Here is a 23,620-nt window from a genome sequence, read left to right on the forward strand (position 1 = left end):
CTTGCTGATTGAGCTACTGGTGCTGCCCAATACATGAGTAGATTAATAAAATGTGGTTTATGTGTGCTATACAGCCATTAAAAAAAAAAAATGGTGAACTGGGGCAGCACCTGTGGCTCAAAGGGGTAGGGTGCTGGCCCCATATGCCAGAGGTGGTGGGTTTAAACCCAGCCCTGACAAAAAAAAAAAAAAAAAAATGGTGAACTAATACCTTTTGTTACAACATGGATGGAAAGAGACCATTCTTCTAAGTGAAGCATAAGAATGGAAAAAGAGACATATACTGACTATTAAACTGAAACTAACTGATCAACATTAGTGGGCATATATGATAGTAAAACTCAATGGAAACCAAGCAGGTGGGACAGAAAGGAAGGGCTGGGTAAATTCACACCTAATGGGTACAGTGCATGCTATCTTTTTCTTTTTTTTTTTTTGTTTTTTGTGGTTTTTGGCCAGGGCTGGGTTTGAACCCGCCACCTCCAGCATATGGGACCGGCACCCTACTCCTTGAGCCACAGGCGCCGCCCAGTGCATGCTATCTTAATGATGGGCATACCTATAACTTTGACTCTAACTACCCAAAACCAATACATGTGACCAAAACATTTGTACTCCTGTGCAATTCTGAAATAAAAAGAGAGAGAGAGGCTTGTCGCCTGTAACTCAAGCGGCTATGGCACCAGCCACATACAACATAGCTGGTAGGTTCGAATCCAGCCTGGGCCTGCCAAACAACAATGACAACTACAGTAAAAAAAAAAAAAAAAAAAGCCAGGCATTGTGGCAGGCTCCTGTAGTCCCAGCTACATGGGAGGCTGAGGCAAGAGAATCCTTTAAGTCCAGGAGTTGGAGGTTGCTGTGAGCTGTGATGTTACAGCGCTCTACCCAGCTTGAGGCTCTGTCTCGGAAAAAAAAAAAAGAGAGAGAGAGAGAGAAAACTTTGGTACAATTAAGTACTTAAAAAACACCCAGATAGATATGGGCAAGGTGGCTCATGCCTGTAATCCCAGCACTTAGGACGCTGAGGCAGGAAGACTGCTTGAGTTCAAAGGTTCGAGACCAGCCTGAACACAAGAGACCTCCTCTCTAAAAAATAGCCAGGCATTGTGGCGAGCACCTGTAGTCCCAGCTACTTGGGAGGCTGAGGCAAGATGCCACGGCACTCTACTGAGGGTGACCAAGTGAGATTCTGTCTCAAAAACAAACAAACAAACAAACAAAAAAAACCACTCAGATAACTCTAGTCTCCAGCTCATTATTCTTAGACTAAGACTCCCTAGTTCATATTTTTTATACTGTGCTCCTTGGTTCTACTCTCAAAGACAGGAACTTACACTCTCTAGAATTCTCCCTATCTGGCTTCTTAACCTCAAAATGTTTTTAGTCACTGAGACTGCTATTTGTGGCTCCTCTGTTGAGGAGAAAGAGAGGCACTGCTCAGACTCAAAATACAATATACAAAAGAAATCACATGGTGGAAACCTAAAAGCTGTGCGGTTGCAGAGACCTAAAAGTTGAAGCTACCTGATCTAAAATGTGTCCAAAAGAAACTGAAGCACTCTTGGTGACTGAACAAATTTTATTTCTAAACTTGCTCTTTTTATAAAGTCTTAAGTAGCTAAACAATTTCTGAAATGTTCAAAAGATAGTAAAACACACAGTACATGTTCATTAGCTTTTAAATTTTATAATGAAGTGACTTTTCTTCAATGTCAGATTTACATTTTAGTTACCCTTGTTCAGCTATCACCTTTACAGTTTTTGTTTTTGTTTTTTTTCTGAGACAGTCTCACTCAGTCATCCTTGGGTTGAGTGTCGTGTCATCATAGCTCACAGCAACCTCAAACTCTTGGGCTCAAGTGATTCTCTTGCCTCAGCCTCCCGAGTAGTTGGGACTACAGGCGCCCACCACAACACCTGACTATTTTTAAAGACTGAGTCTCACTCTTGCTCAAACTGGTCTTGAACTCCTGAGCTCAAGCAATCCACCAGCCTTGGCCTCTCAGAGTGCTAGGATTACAGGCATCAGCCACAGTGCCTGGCCTCACATTTATGGTTTTAATAAAATAAGTCCACAAATTATATTCAGCCGTTTTTCTCATAGGAATATATATATGGGCAGCACCTATGGCTCAAAGGAGTGGGGTGCTGGCCCCATGTGCCAGAGGTGGTGGTTTCAAACCCAGCCCTGGCCAAAAAAAAAAAAAAGGAATATATATATGTACATGTGTGTACATATACCTGTATGTGTGTATGTATGTATGTGTGTATGTGTATATATACATTTGTGGGGGGGGGGCAGAGTCTCACTCTGTTGCCTGGGCTAGAGTGCAGTGGTATCATTATAGCATACTGCAATATCAAATTCCTGAGCACAAGTGATCCATTTGCCCTCCCGAGTAGTAGCTGAACTACAGTAACATTCCACTATGCCTGACTAATATAGTAGAACCTCTAAAAACTGACTACCCAAAGGACTGTAGCAAACCAGTGAACATATGTAGGTAGTTAACATAAGGAACTAGAGCTGCTCTATTGATATGTACATGTGGTATATGTCCAGTCTGAGAAAATTAGGTCAGAGAGGTGGTTAACTATGGAGATTCGAATGCATTTTTATTATTTTTGTAGAGACAAGGTCTCACTCTTGCTCAGGCTGGTCTCCAACTCCTGAGAACAGGCAATCCTCCTCCCTCGACCTCTCAATAACAATCCTAATAACAACAATCTTTTTTAAATTTAAAATAGATTTTTAAATTTAAAAAATTTTTTTGCTTTTATTAAATCGTAACTGTGTACACGGATGCATTTATGGGGTTCAGTGTACTGATTTGATACATGTGAAATACTTACATTCAAATAATTAACACATCTGTTACAATTATACTCTTCTTAACAGTTCTGAAAAATACCACTGTATCATGCACATTAGGTGAGATCCTCCCAAATCCCTTTCCTCCTCCCACCTTCCCCTGACACCTTCCCTTCCATTTTCTGGACTATAGTTATGTTTTACCATTAGTATGAATGTATAGGTGATTATATATTGATTTCATAGTAGTATTGAGTATGCTAGATACTTCTTTTTCCATTCTTGAGATACTTTACTAAGAAGAATATGTTCCAGCTCCATCCAGGTGAACATAAAGATGTGAAGTCTCCATCTTTTTTATGCCTGCACAGTATTACATGGTGTACATTTCCCACAATTGGTTAATCCATTCATGGGTCGATGGGCACTTGGGCTCTTTCAATGTCTTGGCAATTATGAATTTGGCTGCAATAAACATTTGCATAAAAATTTGGCTGCATTTGGTTGTAAAATAATTTTTGATCATCTGGGTATATACTTAGTAGAGGAATTGCAGGACTAAACAGTAGGTCTGTTTTAGTTCCTTGAGTATTCTCTAGACTTCTTTCCAAAAAGGTCGTATTAGCATGCATTCCCACCACCAGTGTAGAAGTGTTCCCTTCTCTCCACATCCACGCCAACATCTGTAGTTTTGGGATTTTATGATGTGGGCTAATTACTGGAGTAGGATGATACCTCAAAGTAGTTTTGATTTGCATTTCTCTGATGATTAAGGATGATGATCATTTTCTCATGTGTTTGTAGGCCATGCACCTGTCTTCATGAGAGAAGTTTCTGTTCAAGTCTCTCGCCCACATAGAAATGGGGTTATTTCTTTTCTTACTGATTAGTTTGAAAGAAATTAGAATCTCTGTAGATTCTAGTAATCAGAATATTTGTTATCTAGTTATTTGTCAGAAGCATAAACTACAAAATGTTCTCCCATTTGAAGGTTGTCTGTTTGCTTTACTTACTGTGCTCTAGGCTGTGCAAAAGCTTTTTAGTTTGATCAGATCCCAGGAATGTATTTTTGGTGTTGCTTCAATTGCCCAGGGGGTCCTCCTCATAAAATATTCTCTCAGGCCAATTTCTTCAAGTGTTTTCCCTGCACTCTCTTCTAGTATTTTTTATAGTTTCATGTCTTAAGTTTAAATCTTTTATCCAGTGAGAACCAATTTTTGTTAATGGTGAAAGGTGGAGGTCCAGTTTTGACCAGCACCACTGACCAGCTGTTGACCCAGCACCATTTGTTAAATAGGGAGTCTATCCCCTACTGAATATTTTTGACAGACTTATCAAAGATCAAATGATGATAAGTAGCTGGGTTCATCTCTTGGCTCTCTATTCTGTTATATAAATCTACCTCTGTTTTTGTGCCAGTACCATGCTGTTTTGATCACTATAGATTTATAGTATAGCCTGAAGTCTGGTAATGTGATACCTACTGATTAGTTTTTATTTCTGAGTAATGTATTGGCTATTTGAGGTTTTATTCTGATTCCATATAAAACGAAGCACTATTTTTCAAGCTCTTTAAAGTATGACAATAATGCTTTAATAGGGATTGCATTGAATCTGTAGATTGCTTTGGGTAGTATGGACATTTTAACAATGTTGATTCTTCCCAGCCATTAGCATGTTATGTTCTTCCATTTGTTAACATCTTCAGCTATTTCTTTTCTCGGAGTTTCATAATTCTCTTTATAGAGATATTTCACGTCCTTTCTTAGGCAAATTCCCAGATATTTCATCTTATTTGGCACTACTATAAAAAGAATAGAGTCCTTGACTATTTTTCCATCAAGATAATTCTTGGCATATATAAAAGTCACTGATTTGTAAGTACTGATTTTGTATCCTGAGACACTGCTGTGTTACTTGATCGCTTCTAAGAGTTTTGTAGTTGAGTCCCTGGGATTTTCCAGGTATAGGATCATATCAGCAAAGTGTGACAGTTTGATCTCCTCTGAACCTATTTGGACACCCTGGATCACCTTCTCTTGCCTGATTGTGATGGCTAAGACTTCCATTACTATGTTGAATAGCAGTGGAGACAAGGGGCATCCTTGCCTACTTCCTGATCTGTGTGGATCAATTTTACTCCATTCAATATGAAATTGGCTGATGGGTTTGCTGTAGACAGCCTTTACCAGTTTAAGAAATGTCCTATTTTCTTAAGTGTTCTGATCATGAAAGGATGCTGGATATTATCAAAAGCTTTTTATGTGTCTACTGATGGAATCATATAGTCTTTGTTTTTTATTTTATCTATGTGATGTAGTATATTTATAGATTTGTGTATGTTGAACCAACCACCCTGGAATAAGAATAACTTGATCATGGTATATAAGTTTTTGATGTGTTGTTGAATTCTGTTTGCTAAGATCTTATTGAATATTTTTGCATCAATATTCATTAATGACATTTAATGAATTAATTTTCTTTCTTTGTTGTATCCTTTCCTGGTTTGGGGATCAGGGTGATATTTGCTTCATAGACTGTGTTGGGAAGTATTCCCTCTTATTCTATGCTTTGGAAGAGGTTATATAATATAGGTACTAGTTCCTCTTTAAAAGTTTGATAGAATTCAGATGTGAAGCCATCTGGTCCTGAACTTTTTGAGGGGGGAGAGAAGACTTTGTATTGTAGATGCTATTTCAGTGATTGATATAGCTCTATTCAAAATTTCTAAGTCTTTCTGACTCAGTCAAGGAAGATGGCCGGCTTCTAGGTATTGGTCCATTTCCTTCAGATTTTCATTTCTGGGTATACAGTTTTTTATAGTAACCATTTAGGATTTTTTAAATTTCTAAGGTATCTGCTGCCATTTCTCCTTTTATCATTTCTGATAGATAATATTAGAGATTTAACATTTCTGTTTCTGCTTAGGTTGGCCAAAAATTATCAATTTTATTAATCTTTCCAAAAAAATCAACTTTTTGTTTCACTGATATTCTGAATGATTTTTTTTTTGTTTTCAATTTCACTTAATACTACCCTAATTTTGGTTATTTCTTTTCTTCTGCTGGGTTTGGGGTTGGAATGTTTTTCTTTGTCCAGTTGCTTGAGATGATTCATTAAGTTGTTGGCTTCCTCTCTTTTCTGTTCTCTTGATGAAGGCTTCCAATGCTATAAATTTCCCTCTTAGGACTGCGTTGGCAGTATCCCACAGGTTTTGATAATTTGTGTCTTCATGACCATTTTGTTCCAAAAACTTGATTTCCTTCTTGATCTCGTCTTTCACCCAACTATCATTCAGGTTAACATCACGTAGTTTCCATGATATTGAGTATGAAGATTCTTGTTGCTGCTGAGTTCAACTTTTATTCCAATGGTGATCCAAGAAGATATAAGGAATAATTTCTATTATTTTAAATTTGCTGAGGTTAAACTTGTGTCCTAAGATATGATCAATTTTGAAGGATGATCCATGGGCTGATGAGAAGAATGTATATTCGGTTTTATTAGGATGAAATGTTCTGTAGAGGTCTGTTAAGTCCATTTGTTTTAGAGTCAGGTTTAAATCTAGTATTTCTTTGTTTGATTTCTTCTTGGAAAATCTATCCAAAACTGTCAAAAGGGTGTTAAAATCTCCAACTATTATAGTGCAGGAAGACATCAAGTTCTTCATATCCATTAGAGTTTGCTTTATAAATTGAGGAGCATTCTTGTAGGGTGCATAAATGTTAATATCAAAATTTCTTCATGTTGGGTATTTCCCTTGACAAATATGTAGTGACCATCCTTATCTTTATCTTTGTTGGTTTAAAGCAAATTGTATTTGCAGTTAAAATTGCAACCCCTGCTTTTTTCTGGTTTCCATTTGCCTGTATTATAAATGTCCATCCCTTCACCCTGAGTCTATTTTTATCCTTTAAGGTAAGATGAGATTCTTGTATGCAGCAGATATCTGGTCTGAGTTTATGTATCCATTTAGCCAACCTGTGCCTCTTTAGAAGACAATATAAACCATTCAGATTAATTGAGGGAACTGATAATAAGCCTGGCAGTGTTTGGGGTGTCATGTTTTTCAAATGTGCAGTGGAAATTTTTAATCCTTTCACCACTGCTCAAGTTGGATTTTGTTCAAAAATTTCTGAGTGAGTTAACTTTGATGGCAGACCATTGTGGAGGATATGTCTAAGAATATCCTGGAGAGCTGGTTTAGTTATGGCAAATTTCTTCATCAACATGTGTATGTCATTAAAATATTTGATTTCTCCTTCACAAATGAAACTCAGTTTAGCTGGATATAGGATCCTGGGCTGAAAGTTGTTTTGTTTTAGGAGATTGAAGGTTGATGACCATCCTGTTATGACTTGAAACGTTTCAGCTGAGAGATCTGCAATCATTCTGATACTTCTCCTGTTCTAGGTAATACTTTTCTTACACCTGGCTGCTTGCAGAATTTTCTCCTTCATTTAACTTTGGCAAAGTTAATGACAAGGTATCTAGGAGATGCATTATTTGAGTTGAGTCTTGTTTGGGTACTGAAACTGTCTACTATCTGAATTTCTGTATTGCTTTGCAATGCTTGGGAAACTCTCCTCCATAATCTCTTGGAGTAGAGCATCTGTACCTATAGGAGCATCCTCTTCTTCAGGAATTCCTACAAGACGAATATTTGATCTTTTGGAATGATCCCACAACTCTCTCAGGGAATGATCAGTTTTTGCTCTACATTTGTCTGCCTCTTTGAGAATTTGGGAACGTTCAAAAGCTCTGTCTTCAATTTCAGAGATCCTTTCTTCTGCTTACTCCACTCTTATGAGGGATTCTACTGTATTTTGGCGCTCCTTGAGTCACTTTTTCATTTCCTTGAACTCTGCTATCTCTTTTCTCATTATGTCCATAACTTTGGTGACTGTCTTTGAATTCATTAATTTCTTGAGACAACTTTAGAACTACTCTTTGGATTTCAATTTCTAACTTTTCTTCCCTTCTAGTCATATTTGCCATCCATATTCTGAATTCTATTTCTGACATTTCAGCCATTTGCCTATGCATGGCATCTTCAGTTGTATCTCCTGTGTCATTCCATGGGGGATAGGGGGTTGATCTACTCTGGTTATTCATGTTGCCAGAGTTCTTCTGTTGGTTCCTCACCATGTTTATTTTCCATTGTTTGGTTATTAGAACTGGTAGGATGAGACTGAATTGGGGTTCCCAGGTACTAGAGATAATCAGACCCTTACCAAAATGCTAGGCTTGGTAATTGTGGCTTATCCCCTACTGCCTTACACAGGCCCCTTTAAGAATTTTGGCTGGAGACTCTGAGGATCTACTTGGTACGACAGCACAAGCTGGCTGTTTTGAAATCAGTCAACCTCTATCCTATCCTAAGAAGCCATGGTATTAGGTTTAAATCTCTGCTGTGGAGTGGTACAGACAGCTTCCACACCCCGCCCCCACCTTCAGTTCTTTTCCGCTACAGAACTTTGAAGGTTAACCTCAGAGTGTCCCAAGGTGGACAGTCCCAGACACAAGTTTCAATCAAATTGTCTCAAGTAGTACAAACCCTGCTCAACAGAGTGGGATCCAAGGGTCTCCAACAGCACAATTAGAGCCAGAGGTCCATGCCCTTGCCTGCCAGACTCAGTCCACACTGGCATCCACTTCTCTGCTCATCAGCCCAGTTGGAGTCAGGGGACCATGCCCCCGCCCACCAGTCTAAGTCCACACCCAGCAAGCCTCTGCTAGCCAGTTCTATTGAATAGAGGGGACCACGCCTCCATCTGCCAGTCTCAGTCCATACCCAGACACTTACCAGCTCTGTTGCACTCAGGGAACCATGCTCTTGCCCTCAGGTCTCAGTCCACACCTGGCAAGCCTCTGCTTATAGGCTCTACTGCAGTCAGGGGACCACATCCTTGCCCTTAGGCCTCAGTCCACACCCAGCAAGATGTTTTTCTTAATGGTATATGACAATAATCACAAAGAAGGAATCACCTTGCACAGGGATTACAATTCTCACTTTACAGCTGCAAAAATATAGACTCTGAATAATTAAATAATTGGTCTAAGACCATCTAACTACTAAATAGTAGAACTAAGATGTAACAAAGGTCCTTCCAATTGTAAAGTCCATAACATGTTTTTCACTTTTTCAAGAAGAATTCAATTAAGAAGACATATTCCTGGAATAAATATTTTAAATATTTATTTAAAATAGATCTATTTAAAATAGATTTATTTAGTAGATCCTCAGAGTCTCCTTTTAGAACATACGTACTAAAAGGATAAATATTTTAAGTTCACTCTAGAAGCTTTTTAAAAAATCAAAATGGTCTACTCAATAATGCAAATGGTGGGCGGTACCTGTGGCTCAGTGAGTAGGGTGCTGGCCCATATACTGAGGGTGGTGGGTTCAAACCTGGCCTCAGCCAAACTGCAACAACAACAAAAATAGCCAGGCATTGTGGCAGGCACCTGTAGTCCCAGCTACTCAGGAGGCTAAGGCAAGAGAATTGCCTAAGCCCAAGAGCTGGAGGTTGCTGTGAGCTGTGACGCCATAGCACTCTACCAAGGGTGACAATGTGAAACTCTATCTCTAAAACAAAACAAAACAAAACGTAATAATAATAATGCAGATGGTGTTGGTTAATAAGTGATATTTAATAACTATGGAAATTAATCATTCCTTTATTCATATTAATGTGGAATCCATTACTAAAACAAAGCAATGAATTCAAGTTTTTATACTAACTACATGGTAATACATACATATAGACGTAAAATAGATAAGCAGATCAAAAGATGCTTTTTCAGGGCAGTGCCTGTGGCTCAGTGAGTAGGGCATGGGCCCATATAACAAGGATGGCAGGTTCAAACTTGGCCTGGGCCTCCTAAACAACGACAACTGCAATAAAAAACTAGCCGGGTGTCGTGATGGGTGCCTGTAGTCCCAGCTACTCGGGAGGCTAAAGCAAGAGAATGGCTTAAGCCCAAGAGGTGGAGATTGCTGTGAGCTGTGATGCCACAGCATTCTACCCAGGATGACATAGTGAGACTCTGTCTCAAAAAAAAAAAAAAAAAAAAAAAGAAAGAAAAAGAAGAGTTGGGCTTAAGCAATTCTTTTGCCTCAGCCTCCCGAGTAGCTTGTACTACAGGCACCGCTACAACGCCCGGCTATTTTTTTGTTGCAGTTGTAATTGTTGTTTGGCAGGCCCAGGCTGAGTTCGAATCTGCCACCCCATGTGAATGTGGCTGGTGTCCTTAACCAGGGAGCTATGAGTGCCAAGCCAGACTTTTTTTTTTTTTTGAGACAAGTTGTCACTGTGTCACCCTGTCTGGAGTACAGTGGCATCATTACTCCTCACTGCAACCTCAAATTCCTGGGCTGAAGCAATCCTTCTGCCTTAGCTTCCTGAGTAGCTGAAACTACAGGTAAAGATCACCACACCCAACTAATGTTTGTTTTTTTGTAGAGATGGGGTCTTGTTCAGGCTGATCTTGAACTCCTGGTCTCAAGCAATCCTCCTGCCTTGACCTCCTTAAGTGCTAGGATTAAAGGCATGAACCACTGTGCTCACTGTGCTCAGCTGGCTACAGTATTTTTACAGATGTTCTTTTTTTTTTTGAAGCAGAGTCTCATCATGTCACCCTTGATAGAGTGCCATGGTGTCAAACTCTTGGGCTCAAGCGATTCTCCTGCCTCAGCACCCCAAGCTGCTGGGACCACAGGAGCCCACCACAAGGCCTGGCTATTTTTTGTTGCAGTTGTCATTGTTGGTTAGCTGGCTTAGGCCGGGCTTGAAGGCGCCACCTTCAGTGTATGTGTCTGGTGCCGTAACCACTGTGCTATGGGCACTGAGCCTTTACATATGTTCTTTATTACGTTGAAGTTCCTTTCTCTTCCTAGTTTGTTGTGTGTTTTTATCATGAAAGGCTGTTAGATTTTGTCAAATGCTTTTTAAGTGTCTCTTGAAATGATCATGTAATTCTGTCCTTTATTCTATTTTTTTTTTATTAAATCACAGCTGTGTACATTGATATGATCATGGGGCATCATTCACTAGCTTCACAGACCGTTTGACACACTTTCATCACACTGGTTAACATAGCCTTCCTGGCATTCTCTCAGTTACTGTGCCAAGACACTTATATTCCACATTTACCAAGTTTCACATATACCCTTGTAAGATGCACCGCTGGTGTAATCCCACCAATCCCCTTCCCTCTACCCACCTCCCCCCTCCCTCTGTCCTTTATTCTAGTCACACATTGATTGCTTTTTGTATGTTGAACCAACTTTGCAATCCTGGGATAAATCTCATTTGTTAAAAAAACGTGTAATCCTTTTTCTACATGTTGCTGGAATCAGTTTGGTAATAGTTTTTGAAGATTTTCATTAGAATATTCATAAGGGATATTGGTCTGTAATTTTTAAAATTTTGATGTCTTTGTCTGGGTTGAATATTAGAGTAATACTGACCTCATAAAGTAAGTTATGAAGTGTTCGCTTCTATTTTTTAGAAGAGTTTATAAAGTATTAGTGTTCTTTAAATACTTTATAGAACTGACCGACAAAACCACATGGTACTGGGATTTTCCTGGTGGAAGTTTTCTGATTATTAATTATTTCTACTTAATATAGGTAGATTCACATTTTCTTCCTTAGTTACTTTCAGAAGTTTGTGTCTTTTTCAGAATTTGTACATTTTATCCAGGTCATGTAATTGGATAGCATAACCTTCCATTATAGTCCTTTCTTTCTTTCTTTTTTTTTTTTTTTTGAAACACAGCCTCACTTTAGTCACCCTCAGAAAGTGATGTGACATCACAGCTAACAGCAACCTCAAACTCTTAGGCTCAAGTGATCCTCTTGGCTCAGCCTCTAAAGTAGCTGGGATTACAGGTATCTGCCACAATGTCCAACTGCTTTTCAGAGACAGGGATCTCGTTCTTGCTCAGGGTGGTCTTGAACTAGTGAGCTCAAGCAATCTACCTACCTCGGCCTCCCAGAGTATTAGAATTCCAAGTATGCCTGGCCTCATTATAATCCTATTTCTGTATAGTTGATAGTAATATCTCCTCTTTCACTTCTGATTTTAGTATTTGAGTCTTTTATTTTTCTCAATCAGTCTAGCAAAACAGCAGTCAATTTTGTTGATCATTTTGGTTTCACTGATTTTCTATACTGTTTTTCTTTTTTTTATTATATTTTTGCAGTTTTTCGCCAAGGCTGGGTTTGAACCCGCCACCTCCGGCATATGGGGCCGGCGCCCTACTCCTTTGAGCCACAGGCACCACCCTCTACACTGTTTTTCTGTTCTCTCATGTATTTTTGTTCTTCTAACCTTTATTAGATTCTGTAGTAAGCTAATTTTATTTCCCATAATTTGATGTTTTGATATGGGGGCATTGCTGACACTGAAAGGACTACCCTTAGAGATTTTTCTTAGAGATAATAAACTTACCTATGACAACAACTTTCATTAGCAAACCACCCAGTCCAAAGCCAATCCCCTAGGATCTCCTCTATCACACTGAGGGCCACTATTATACAGCCCTAATCACCTGGGCCATGTACTAGATACCTAGGAGCAGCCCCTGAACCCCAGAACCTCTGAAATTATCCAAACTAGCTAATCCTAAACCTGCTTTCCTGGTCTTGCCTGTTTCTTCTCATATAAACCATAATAAAGGCTCTTGCTCACATTTCCCCAACCCTCTACCCCTCTACCTCCTAACTGACTCTGGTGCTTTCCCTGTAGCATACCATCGCCCTTACCCTAGCATCCGTGAGTTTAACACACTGTCTTTTCAATGACAATCATATCCTGATCTACTAGCCATACTAAAATGAACAATAAAATCTAAATTTTAAAATAGTCTCTTTCTTCTGCTTGCTTTGGGTTTAGTTTGATTTTTCTTAGTTTCTTAAGGTGAAAGGCTATGTTATTAATTTAATGTCTTTCTTTTCCGTATAACACTGGTTTAGCTGTATCACGAACATTTTAGTATACTGCTTTCTTTTTTATTCATCTCAAAGTATTTTCTAATTTCTTTTGTGACCTTTGACATTCATTATTTAATATATTATTTAGTGTCCACATATTTATGAATGTCTCAAATTTCCCTCTGTTTGTTTTAATTTCATTGCTTATTTATTCTTGAATTCAAATGTAAATAAAAATATCACAGAAACCTAGATTTAGATAAAATCTCTGTCAGATGGCTCAGCGCCTATAGCTCAAGTGCCTAGGGTGCTAGCTACATACATCGGAGCTGGTGGGTTCGAATCCAGCCCCGGCCCGCAAAACAACAATGACAACTACAACCAAAAAATAGCTGGGAGTTGTGCCGGGTGCCTGTAGTCAAAGCTACTTGGGAAGCTGAGGCAAGAGAATAGCTTAAGCCCAAGAGAGTTTGAGGTTGCTGTGAGCTGTGATGCCATAGCACTCTATCCAGGGCAACAGCTTGACTCTGTCTCAAAAGAAAAAAATCTCTAAGAGAATATCTACCATCACTTCTAATTCCATTCCAGATAGTATCAGAGATAATATTTTGACAGACTTTGTAAAAGAAGACAAAAAAAATCACATGATAAAGTTGAAGATGGTGGACAAAGTAATTTATACTTTGTATTTATATAGCATTTTACAGATTACAGAAAGTGCTTTTACATCCATAACTGCATGCAAATAAGTCAATTTTTAAAAAATACTTTGAGTATTATTTATAACACAAAAGAGACAACTAATAAATTGACAAAAACAAAATACCTGATAAGTGTTGTCAAAACTGTCATACATGAATCTGGTGATCAAGGATGTCTTTCCAACTGAAATGAAAGGAAAAAAGAGATTTGCTCAGTGAACACATTACATTAGGTTCTCAGGCAATTCTATAGAAAAGTGCAATTAAATTCAATGGAAAGCATCAGCAATGGTTCTAGTAACAGTAATTTTAAATCATGTGGTGCCAACTTTGTCAACACGATCTTTTATTTTGCTTTTTTTAATGTTTGAGATTCACCAAGGGTACAAAGAATGAGGATACACTGATTGTGTTTGTTACATAAAGTCCCTCTTATAATTGTGCCCTACCTCCAAGAGGTATGCCATACACCGTGATCTCCCCTACCCCTCCCTCTTCCCCTCTCCTCCTCACTCATTCCCCTACCGTCCCTTGTATTAGCTCATCTACTGCCTTCATATTAGAATAGAGTACATTGAATTTTTTTTTTTGAGACAGAGTCTCATTATGTCACCCTTGGTAGTTTCATGGCATCACAGCTCACAGCAACTTCCAACTCTTGGGCTTAAGCACTTCTCTTGCCTCAGCCTCCCAAGGGACTACAGGCACCCACCACGATGCCCAGCTATTTTTGTTGTTGTTGTTGCAGTTATCATTGTTGTTTTAGCTGACCTGGGCCCGGTTCAAACCTGCCAACCTCAGTGTATGTGGACTGACTGTAACCACTGTGCTATGGACGCCAAGCCAAGAATGTAGTACATTGGATTCTTGCTTCTCCATTCTTGTGATGCTTTACTAGAGAATGTGTTCCACCTCCATCCAGGTTAATACAAAGAATGTAAAGTCTCTGTCTATTTTAGTGGCTGAATAGTATTCCATGGTATACATATATACCACAGCTTGTTAATCCATTCCTGGGTTGGTGGGCATTTAGGCTATTTCCACATTTTGGCAATTGTAAATTGAGCGTGATAAACAGTCTAGTGCAAATGTCCTTATGATGAAAGAATTTTTTTTCTTCTGGGTAGATGCCTAGTAATGGGATTACAGGATCAAATGGGAGGTCTACTTTGAGTTCTTTGAGGATTCTTTCTATACTGCCTTCAAAAAAGGTTGTATTAGTCTGCAGCCCCACCCCAGAAGTGTAAAAGTCTTCCCTTCTCTCCACATCCATGCCAGCATCTGCAGCTTTTAGACTTTGTGATGTGCCTCATTCCCTCTGGGGTTAGGTAATATCTCAGGGTAGTTTTGATTTGCATTTCTGTCATGATTAGGGATGATGAACATTTTTTCATATATTTATTTGCCATTCATCTGTCCTCTTTGGAGAAGATTCTATTAATGTCTCTTCCCCAGTGACCTATAGGATTGTTGGGTCTTTTTTTGTTGAGTAATCTGAGTTTCCCATAGATCTTAATTTTCAAGTTTTTGTCTGATTCATAATATGCAAATATCTTTTCCCATTCTGAAGGATGTCTGTTTGCTTTGGTTGTTCTTTCCTTAGCAATACAAGCTTTTCAGTTCAATTAAGTCCCATTTGTTTATTTTTGTTGTTACTGCAATTGCCACGGAAGTCCTCTTCATAAAATCTTGCCCCAGGCCAATATTTTCAAGTGTTTTCCACACTTTCTTTGAGGATGTTTATTGTTTCATGCCTTAGATTTAAATCTTTTATCCATCTTGAATCAAATTTTGTAAGTGGTGAGAGGCATAGGTCCAGTTTCTGTCTTTTACATGTGGTTATCCAGTTCTCCCAGCACCATTTATTGAATAGGGATTCTTTTGCCCAGTGTATGTTCTTGTTTGGTTTATCAAAGTTCAGGTGGCTGGGGAGAGGAGGGGCAAAGGGAGGGTAATTGGTGGGACCACACTTACGGTGCATCTTACAAGGGTACATGTGAAACTTACTAAATGTAGAATATAAATGTCTTAACACAATAACTAAGAAAATGCCAGGAAAGCTATGTTAACCAGTGTGATGAAAATATGCCAAATGGTATATAAAACCCGTGTATGATGCCCCATGATTGCATTAATGTACACAGCTATGATTTAATAATAAATAAAAAAAATTTTTTTTTTTAATTTGGCCGGGGCTGGGTTTGAACCCGCCACCTGCGGCATATGGGACCGGCGCCCTACCCGCTGAGCCACAGGCGCCGCCCAATAATAAATAAATTTTTAAAAAAAGTTCAGGTGGCTGTAAGAAGTTAGCTTCATCTCATGGTTTTCTATTTGGTTCCAAATGTCAATGTCTCTATTTTTGTGCCAATACCATACAATTTTGATCACCGTGGCTTTGTTGCATAGCCAAAAGACTGGTAGGATAATACCCCTGGCTTTGTTTTTATTATTAAGAATTGCCTTGGCTATAAGGGTTTCCTCTGGTTCCATACAAAATGAAAAATTATTTTTTCTAAATCTTGAAAGTATGATGATGGTATTTTAATGGGGATTGCACTGAATGTGTAGATTACTTGGGGTAGTATAGACATTTTCATAATGTTGATTCTTCCCAGCCATAAGCATGGTATGTTCTTCCATTTTTTAATATCTTGTGTTATTTCTTTTCTTAGGGTTTCATAATTTACTTTGTAGAGGTCCTTCGCCTCTTTTGTTAGGTATATTCCTAGCTATTTCTTTCTTTCTTTCTTTTTTTGAAGCTACTGTGAAGAGAACTGTGTCCTTGATTAGCTTCTCATCTTGGCTGTTATTGGCATATACAAAGGCTTCTGAATTGTGGACACTGATTTTATATCCTGAGACATTACTGTATTTTTTGATCACTTCCAGGAGTCTTATGGTGGAGTCTTTGGGGTTCTCTAAGTATAAGATCATATCGTCAGCAAACAGCGAGAGTGTGACCTCCTCTGGACACATTTGGATGCCCTTTATTTCCTTCTCTTGCCTAATTGGATTGGCTAGAACTTCCAGCACTATGTTGAATAGTAGTGGCGTCCAGTGTAATATTAGCTGTGGGTTTATCATAGATGACTTCAATCAGGTTATGAAATGTGCCCCCATACCTAAATTCTTAAGTGTTCTAATTAGAAAAGGATGCTGAATTTTATCAAATGCTTTTTCTGCATCTATTGAGAGGATCAAATGGTCTTTGTTTTTGCTTCTGTTGATATGGTGAATTACACTTAGGGACTTGCATATGTTAAACCAGCCTTGCGCCCCTGCAATGAAACCTACTTGATCACAATGTATGATTTTTTTAATTTATAGCTGTAATCTATTGGCTAGGATTTTATTGAGAATTTTTGCATCTCTATTCATTAGTGAAATTGGTCTGAAATTCTCCTTTTTAGCTGAGTCTTTTCCTAGTTTTGGTATCAGGATGATGTTTGCTCCATAGAACATGTTGGGGAAGAATTCTTCCTTCTCAATTTGTTGGAATAATTTCTGCAGTATGGGTATGAGCTCTACTTTGAAGGTTTGATCAAATTCTGGTGTGAAGCTATCTAGACCAGGGTTTTTTTTGTTGAGAGATTTTTTTTATTGTTTCTTCGATCTCAGTTTTTGAAATCAGTCTGTGCAAGAGATCTATTTCTTCCTGATTAATTCTAAAGGAGAGGTATTGTGATTCAAGGTATTGATCCATTTCCTCCACATTGTCAAATTTCTGGGCATAGAGTTTCTTTTTTGTGTGTAGTTTTTGGCTGAGGCTGGGTTTGAACACACCACCTCTGGCATATGGGACCAGTGCCCTACCCCTTAGAGCCACAGGAGCCGCCCTGGGCATAGAGTTTCTTGTAGTACTCAGAAATGATCTCTTGTATCTGTATGGTATCTGTTGTTATTCCCCTTTATCATTTCTGATTGAAGTTATTAGAGATTTTACTTTTCTGTTTCTAGTTAATCTGGCCGAAGGTTTATCAATTTTATTTACTTTTTTCAAAAAAACAACTTTTTGTTTTGTTAATTTTCTGAATGATTGTTTTGTTTTCAATTCCATTAATCTCTGCTTTAATTTTGGTTATTTTTTTCTGCTGGGTTTAGGATTAGATTGTTCTTTTTCCAATTCCATAAGCTGGTTCCTGAGTTTTTTTATTTTTATTTTTTAGAGACAGTCTCACTTTATCGCCCTCAGTAGAGTGCTGTGGCATCATAGCTCACAGCACCCTCCAACTCTTGGGCTTAGGCAATTCTTTTACCTTAGCCTCCCAAGTAGCTGGGAGTACAGGCACTTGCCACAAAGCCTGGGTTTTTTGTTTTTTTTTTTTTGGTAAGATTTGTTTTATTGTAGTGGTGTTTGTTTTCTTTTTGTGTGTGTGTTTTTATTGTTAAATCATAGCTGTGTACATTAGTGCAATCAAGGGGTACAATATGCTGGTTTCATATACGATCTGAAATAGTCTCATCAAACTGTTCAACGTAGCCTTCATGGCATTTTCTTAGTTATTGTATGTAGACATTTGTATTCTGCCTTTAGTAAGTTTCGCCTGTACCCATTCTAAGATACTGTAGGTGTGGCCCCACCCATTACTCTCTCTCCACCCTAACCTCCTCCCTCCCTTCCCCTTCCTTGGCCCTTTCCCCATAGTCTTGTGCTATAGTTGGGTTATAGTCCTCATGTGAAAGCTATAATTTAGCTTCGTAGTAGGGCTGAGTACATTGGATACTTTTTCTTTCATTCCTGAGATACTCTGCTAAGAAGAATATGTTCCAGCTCCATCCATGTAAACACAAAAAAGGTAAAGTCTCCATCTTTCTTTAAGGCTGCATAATATTCCATGATATACATGTACCCAGGGGGTTTTTTTGTTTGTTTTGCAGTTTAGCTGGGGCCAGTATCAAACCTGCCACCCTCGGTATATGGGGCCAGTGCCCTACTCACTGAGCCACAGGTGCCGCCCAGTTCATGAGTTTGTTTACAGTACATGATTCATGAAAACATGATTTCCATTAATAAAAGACAGCAATCTCTCAAATTAAGAGCACAGGAAAAGAGTATGTAGTTATGTATGAGTAGAGGACAATGAAAAGACAGGAGGGAGGAAAACAATTATGTTGACATCCCTAGTTTACAAAAGACTCAAAGAGATAATTACTTGAGTCCTAACAAAAGAACTAATAGAGGCTCAAATCTACTTCATTTAGTGACTCAAAGTATAATCTGCAGGAGCAAAAAAACAAAAGATAGAGAATCCTAGAGGGATATGAGGATTAGTACTACTAGATTGTTAGGGGTTGTCCAACCTGCCACCAGCACCACATGCAGCTTTTGTTAGTGTCTATATATTTCATGTGTGACCCAAGATAACTTTTATTCTTCCAATGAACAGCAAAAAAGTAAAAAAAGCTGGAAACCCCTGGAAGAGAAAGAATTAACACAACAATCTGTTTTGAAACAGCTAGGCTAGGCGTGGTGGCTCACGCCTGTAATCCCAGCACTCTGGGAGGCCTAGGTAGGTGGACTGCTTGAGCTCCCAAGTTCCATACCAGCCTGAGTAAGTGCAAGACCCCATCTCTAAAAAAAATCATAGCTGGGCATGTGGCAGTCTCCTATAGTCCCAGTCCCAGCTACTTGGGAGGCTGAGGGCAAGAGGATTGCTTGAACCAAATAGTTTGAGGTTGCTGTGAGCTATGACACCACGGTACTCTACTAGAGGCAAGAAAGTGAGACTCTGTCTCAAAAATAAATAAATAAATAGAAACAGATCTCTCTACTTTTCTGGCAGGACAATTCCAAACATCCATAATTCTACTTTGTATTGATATTTTTAAGGTTAATCTAAAGTGCCACCAGGCAAAAATAATAGAATGCTAACAATTTTTGACCATTGTACACGTTTCAAGGACAAAAACCAGATCTGATTATTTTTCTGTTTTTCCAGTAGCTTGGCATAGACTCAATAAATACTAAACGAATACAAGAAATCGTTCTCAATTAGAAAGGGACTGGATAAATGAATATCTCTAGAGCTTCCCAAAATGTAAATACTTTTTGGGAGGATAAAAAACATTCATGTTTTTGTATGAATTTAAGTAACTTTTGATTTCAGCCCAATGTTTAGAAACCAGATTCTGACCTCTACATTTCCCTCTGTTCATAAGCCACATGAAAACCCAAAGGGAAAAAAATAGGCCAAACAGAAGAGTCCCAGAAAATTATCCACCCTCAACTGTCCTATTCTGGAGACCCTAAAATAGCAGGTTGAAGAAAAGAGCTATAACTAGTTCCCCTAGATACTAGTTATAAGCAAACTGACATTTAGGAAGAAGCTTCTTCTTTTTTTTTTTTTTTGAAAGAGACAGAGTCTCACTTTGTTGCTCTCAGTGGAGTGCCGTGGCGTCACACCTCACAGCAACCTCCAGCTCTTGGGCTTAGGCGATTCTCTTGCCTCAGCCTCCGGAGTAGCTAGGACTACAGGCGCCCACCACAATGCCCGGCTATTAGAAGCCTCTTATTTATTTATTTATTTTTAATGAGACTAAGTCTCACTTTGTCTCCCTGGCATCACTGTAGCTCACCACAACCTCAAAACTCCTGGGCTCAAGTGTTCTTCCTTCTTCAACCTCCAGAATACCTGGGACTACAGGTGTACACCACCATGCCCAACTAATTTTTCTAATTTTTACTGTAGAGACTCAGCATCCCTCTTCCTCATGCTCGCCTTTAATTCTTGAATTCAAGGGATCCTCCTGCCTCAGCCTCCCAGAGTGCTTGGATTACAAACATGAACCACAAGGCCCAACAGGGAAGAAACCTCTTTATTAAGTAATGACTTGACCTAAGCAGTTCTTTACTAGTAAATAGTACATACAGTTTTAATTTTGTTTTGAAAAATGCTAACTTTTTTTGCTTAAAAAAACGCATGTTGTGAAGCAGGCAGTGCAGAAAAGGTCAAGAACATTGAGAAAACTTCCTATATTCCTTACCACCTATGTATAGAATAATCAATGTTAAAACATTGGTATATGTTTTTCCAAACTATTTTTACATGTAAGAATAGGTACTTAAAGGCAAAACTCTAGAATCATTCACAGTAAAGTATGGAATAATATATACACTAGTATTATTTAAAATGTGAAAACAAAGAGAAAAAAAAGCATTATGAACTTCTCAGAAAAAAGTGTGGGAAAAACAAAGGAGCAGATAAAATATATAATAAATACAAAATAGCTTGTTTGTTAAAAATGGTTTTTATTCAAAGGGTTAAAAATTCAATATTAAGCATTGAATATATTCTTCAACAGTGTGTATTGTAACCTTATTGTTCTTGTTTACCCCAGAACTTACTGTAAAACAGTATGCCAACTAGTAATGATTTGCTTAATAATCAAAGGTAAATAATATATATCTAGGGGTATTCAAAGTAAATCTTATTTTTAATTAAGTAATGTCTTTATAATTACTGCTATTATAAAACACAATAAAGTTAATAATATACTTTATATTTTAAAAGATTCCCAATGACAATGGCTTTTCTTAAATACAAGGACCACAAATTAAAGTCTCTGGATTGCAAAGTCAAGGTTGTGGGCTTGGTCTCTATGCAGAATGATGCAAAATAAGGTAAAACCACACTGTTTTGTTTTGTTTATTTTTTCTTTTAGTTTAAACAGTCTAACTATGTTGCCCTAGGAAGAGTACCATGGCATCATCACAGCTCACAGCAACCTCAAACTCTTACGCTCAAGTGATCCTCTTGCTTTGGTTTTTCTATTTTTAGTAAAGACAGGGTCTTGCTCTTGCTCAGGCTGGTCTTGAATTCCTGAGCTCAAGCAATTTGTGCGCCTTTGCCTCTCAGGCATGAACCACTACACCCAGTCCTGAAAACCACATTTTTTTTTTTTTTTTTTTTGGTAGAGACAGAGTCTCACTTTATGGCCCTCAGTAGAGGGCCGTGGCATCACACAACTCACAGCAACCTCCAACTCCTGGGCTTAAGTGATTCTCTTGCCTCAGCCTCCCGAATAGCTGGGACTACAGGCGCCCACCGCAACGCCCGGCTATTTTTTGGTTGCAATTCAGCCGGGACTGGGTTTGAACCCGCCACCCTCGGTATATGGGGCTGGCGCCTTACCGACTGAGCCACAGGCGCCGCCCAAAAACCACATTTTTAATAAAATTATCTGCATCGTGTATTATACTAGGTGTTTATGATAACCAGTATATGAGAGGAAATTTTATTTCTATTTTTTAAGAAAAGGTAGACGCTCACGGAAGTTTAGTAAACTGCCCAGGGTTAATCAGTTAGTTCTCGGCTAAAATGTGATTACATACCACTATTAACAGAAGACTATATTCTTCCCAATATATTTTTCTTTTATTTTATAAATTTTATGAAATATGTTAAAATACATACACATAAAATTTTTTATGTATATTATATACATACTATTTTGTATTTATTATATATTTTATATGCTTTCTTTTTCCCATACTTTTTTCTGAGTTCATAATGCTTTTCTTCCTCTTCATGTTTGTAATTTAATTTTATTTAATTTTAAATTATATATTTTGGCAGAGGAGTTAAGTCAGGCTCTTGCTCTGTTTCCTGGGCTAGATAGAGTGCAGTGGTGTCATCATAGCTTTTATAATAGTCTTAGAAAGGGAAAACCTGTATTAAAATTGTCATATTCAAATCACAATAGACTTCTGCACTTATAAGCAGTGCTCAAACATGACTTGTATTCATCTTTTGCTATCGGTATATATTGAATGTGACAATTTTAATATAGTTTTTTTCCATTCTTAAAATATGCATACATTTTTTTTTTGTACACCCTGTATTTCTAAAAGTAGCATGGCCAGAATGGCAGACGAGCTATGTTACATCACCTACCCAACCTTCATGTTTTGAAAAATGGCAATAGATCAGATCTGCCAGTCTATAAAATCTGCCTGAAATACTACCCAATCAATGTTTCTGAAAGCAGAAGCCCACAACCTAGACAGCTTGAAGAATCAGACGACAAAGTTCAGTGTTTGCAGAACAGCTGGAAAGTTTGAGGAAAAGGACGGGAAGGAGCTACAAAGAAAGTGAACTACAAAATCTAAACAAATCTAAAAAACTACAAAATTAAAACATGTCCAAATCTTTGGCTGATTTCTTAAACTGCATATGAAGATATGTTAGGGAGGCTTCAGGTTCTAAGCAAAAAAAGTAGCAATTGGATGTTGAAAAAACTGAGCAGAGTCTTTAGCTACTATCCTCCACAAGGGAATTTAGAGTTTGAAACCCAGTTAACTGCCTTACTGAAAAAAGAAAAAAAAAAAAAAAAAAAACTCTTTAGAGCAGTGTTTTTCTACCTTTTTTTTTTTATCTCACGGCACACTTGAACCTATAGTTAAACTTGCACAGCACACTTAAACTATGTTGATCAAAAAAAAAAAAAAAGAGTAAAAGAAAGAATATACTTACTGTGGTCTAAACTTGCTGTGAACTATGATATAATAGCACTCTACCGAGGGTGACAAAGTAAGACTATCTCAAAAAAAAAAAAAAAAAAGCAGCTATCATAGATATGCTCTCTGAATTAAAGAAAGATACCCACATAAGAAATGACCAGAAAGGAGAATCTGAGTGGGAGGCAGAGCTGGGGAGCTGCTCTGGTAGCTTCCCTAAGCCCCAAGCCCAACTGCTCCAGGAGTTATTACTGCTCTTCAGCATCAGAACTTGCCATGATGGCTGTGACCTAAGACTTTCAGGAAGCCCTGGGGTCAAGGCCCTGAAACACCCAGGAGAAAGAAGGTTGTGTGGAGCCCACCACAGTGGTGGTGCCTCCCTCAGGACTTTAGGACCCTCTGTGGACCTGAAATACTTTCATTCTCAAGACTCAGGATAGATACTGCTCTTCATGGTACCTGCTGACTCACAGAGCACTCTGGTCCTAAATACACATAGCCCCCAAACCCAGCCCACTGGTCAGATTCAAGCCATAACCTACCAAAGAAGTCCAGGACCATCTAGGGATGGAGAGGACCCTGATCAAAGTGAGGCAGCAGAACAGTCAGGAATGGACCAGGAACTCTCAAGAGAGATTGAGGCCAGTTACCAGAAGAATGGGAACCCTTCTTTTATTTCCATTCCACCAGCTTATAACTGCCAG

General features: G+C 38.4%; 1 protein-coding gene across 5 annotated transcripts in view; it reads right to left on the reverse strand.

The window, feature by feature from the left end:
* Positions 1-23,620, reverse strand: part of RAB6A (RAB6A, member RAS oncogene family) — a 97,732-nt gene that overhangs the window by 40,880 nt on the left and 33,232 nt on the right. For all 5 annotated transcript variants that reach the window (XM_053560637.1, XM_053560636.1, XM_053560635.1 and 2 more), the window contains one exon: positions 13,582-13,640. In XM_053560637.1, the coding sequence (XP_053416612.1) occupies positions 13,582-13,640 (59 nt within the window). The remainder of the gene's footprint in view (positions 1-13,581; positions 13,641-23,620) is intronic.

Source organism: Nycticebus coucang, chromosome 14 (genome assembly GCF_027406575.1).
Source record: "Nycticebus coucang isolate mNycCou1 chromosome 14, mNycCou1.pri, whole genome shotgun sequence".
NCBI classification, from domain to species: domain Eukaryota; kingdom Metazoa; phylum Chordata; class Mammalia; order Primates; family Lorisidae; genus Nycticebus; species Nycticebus coucang.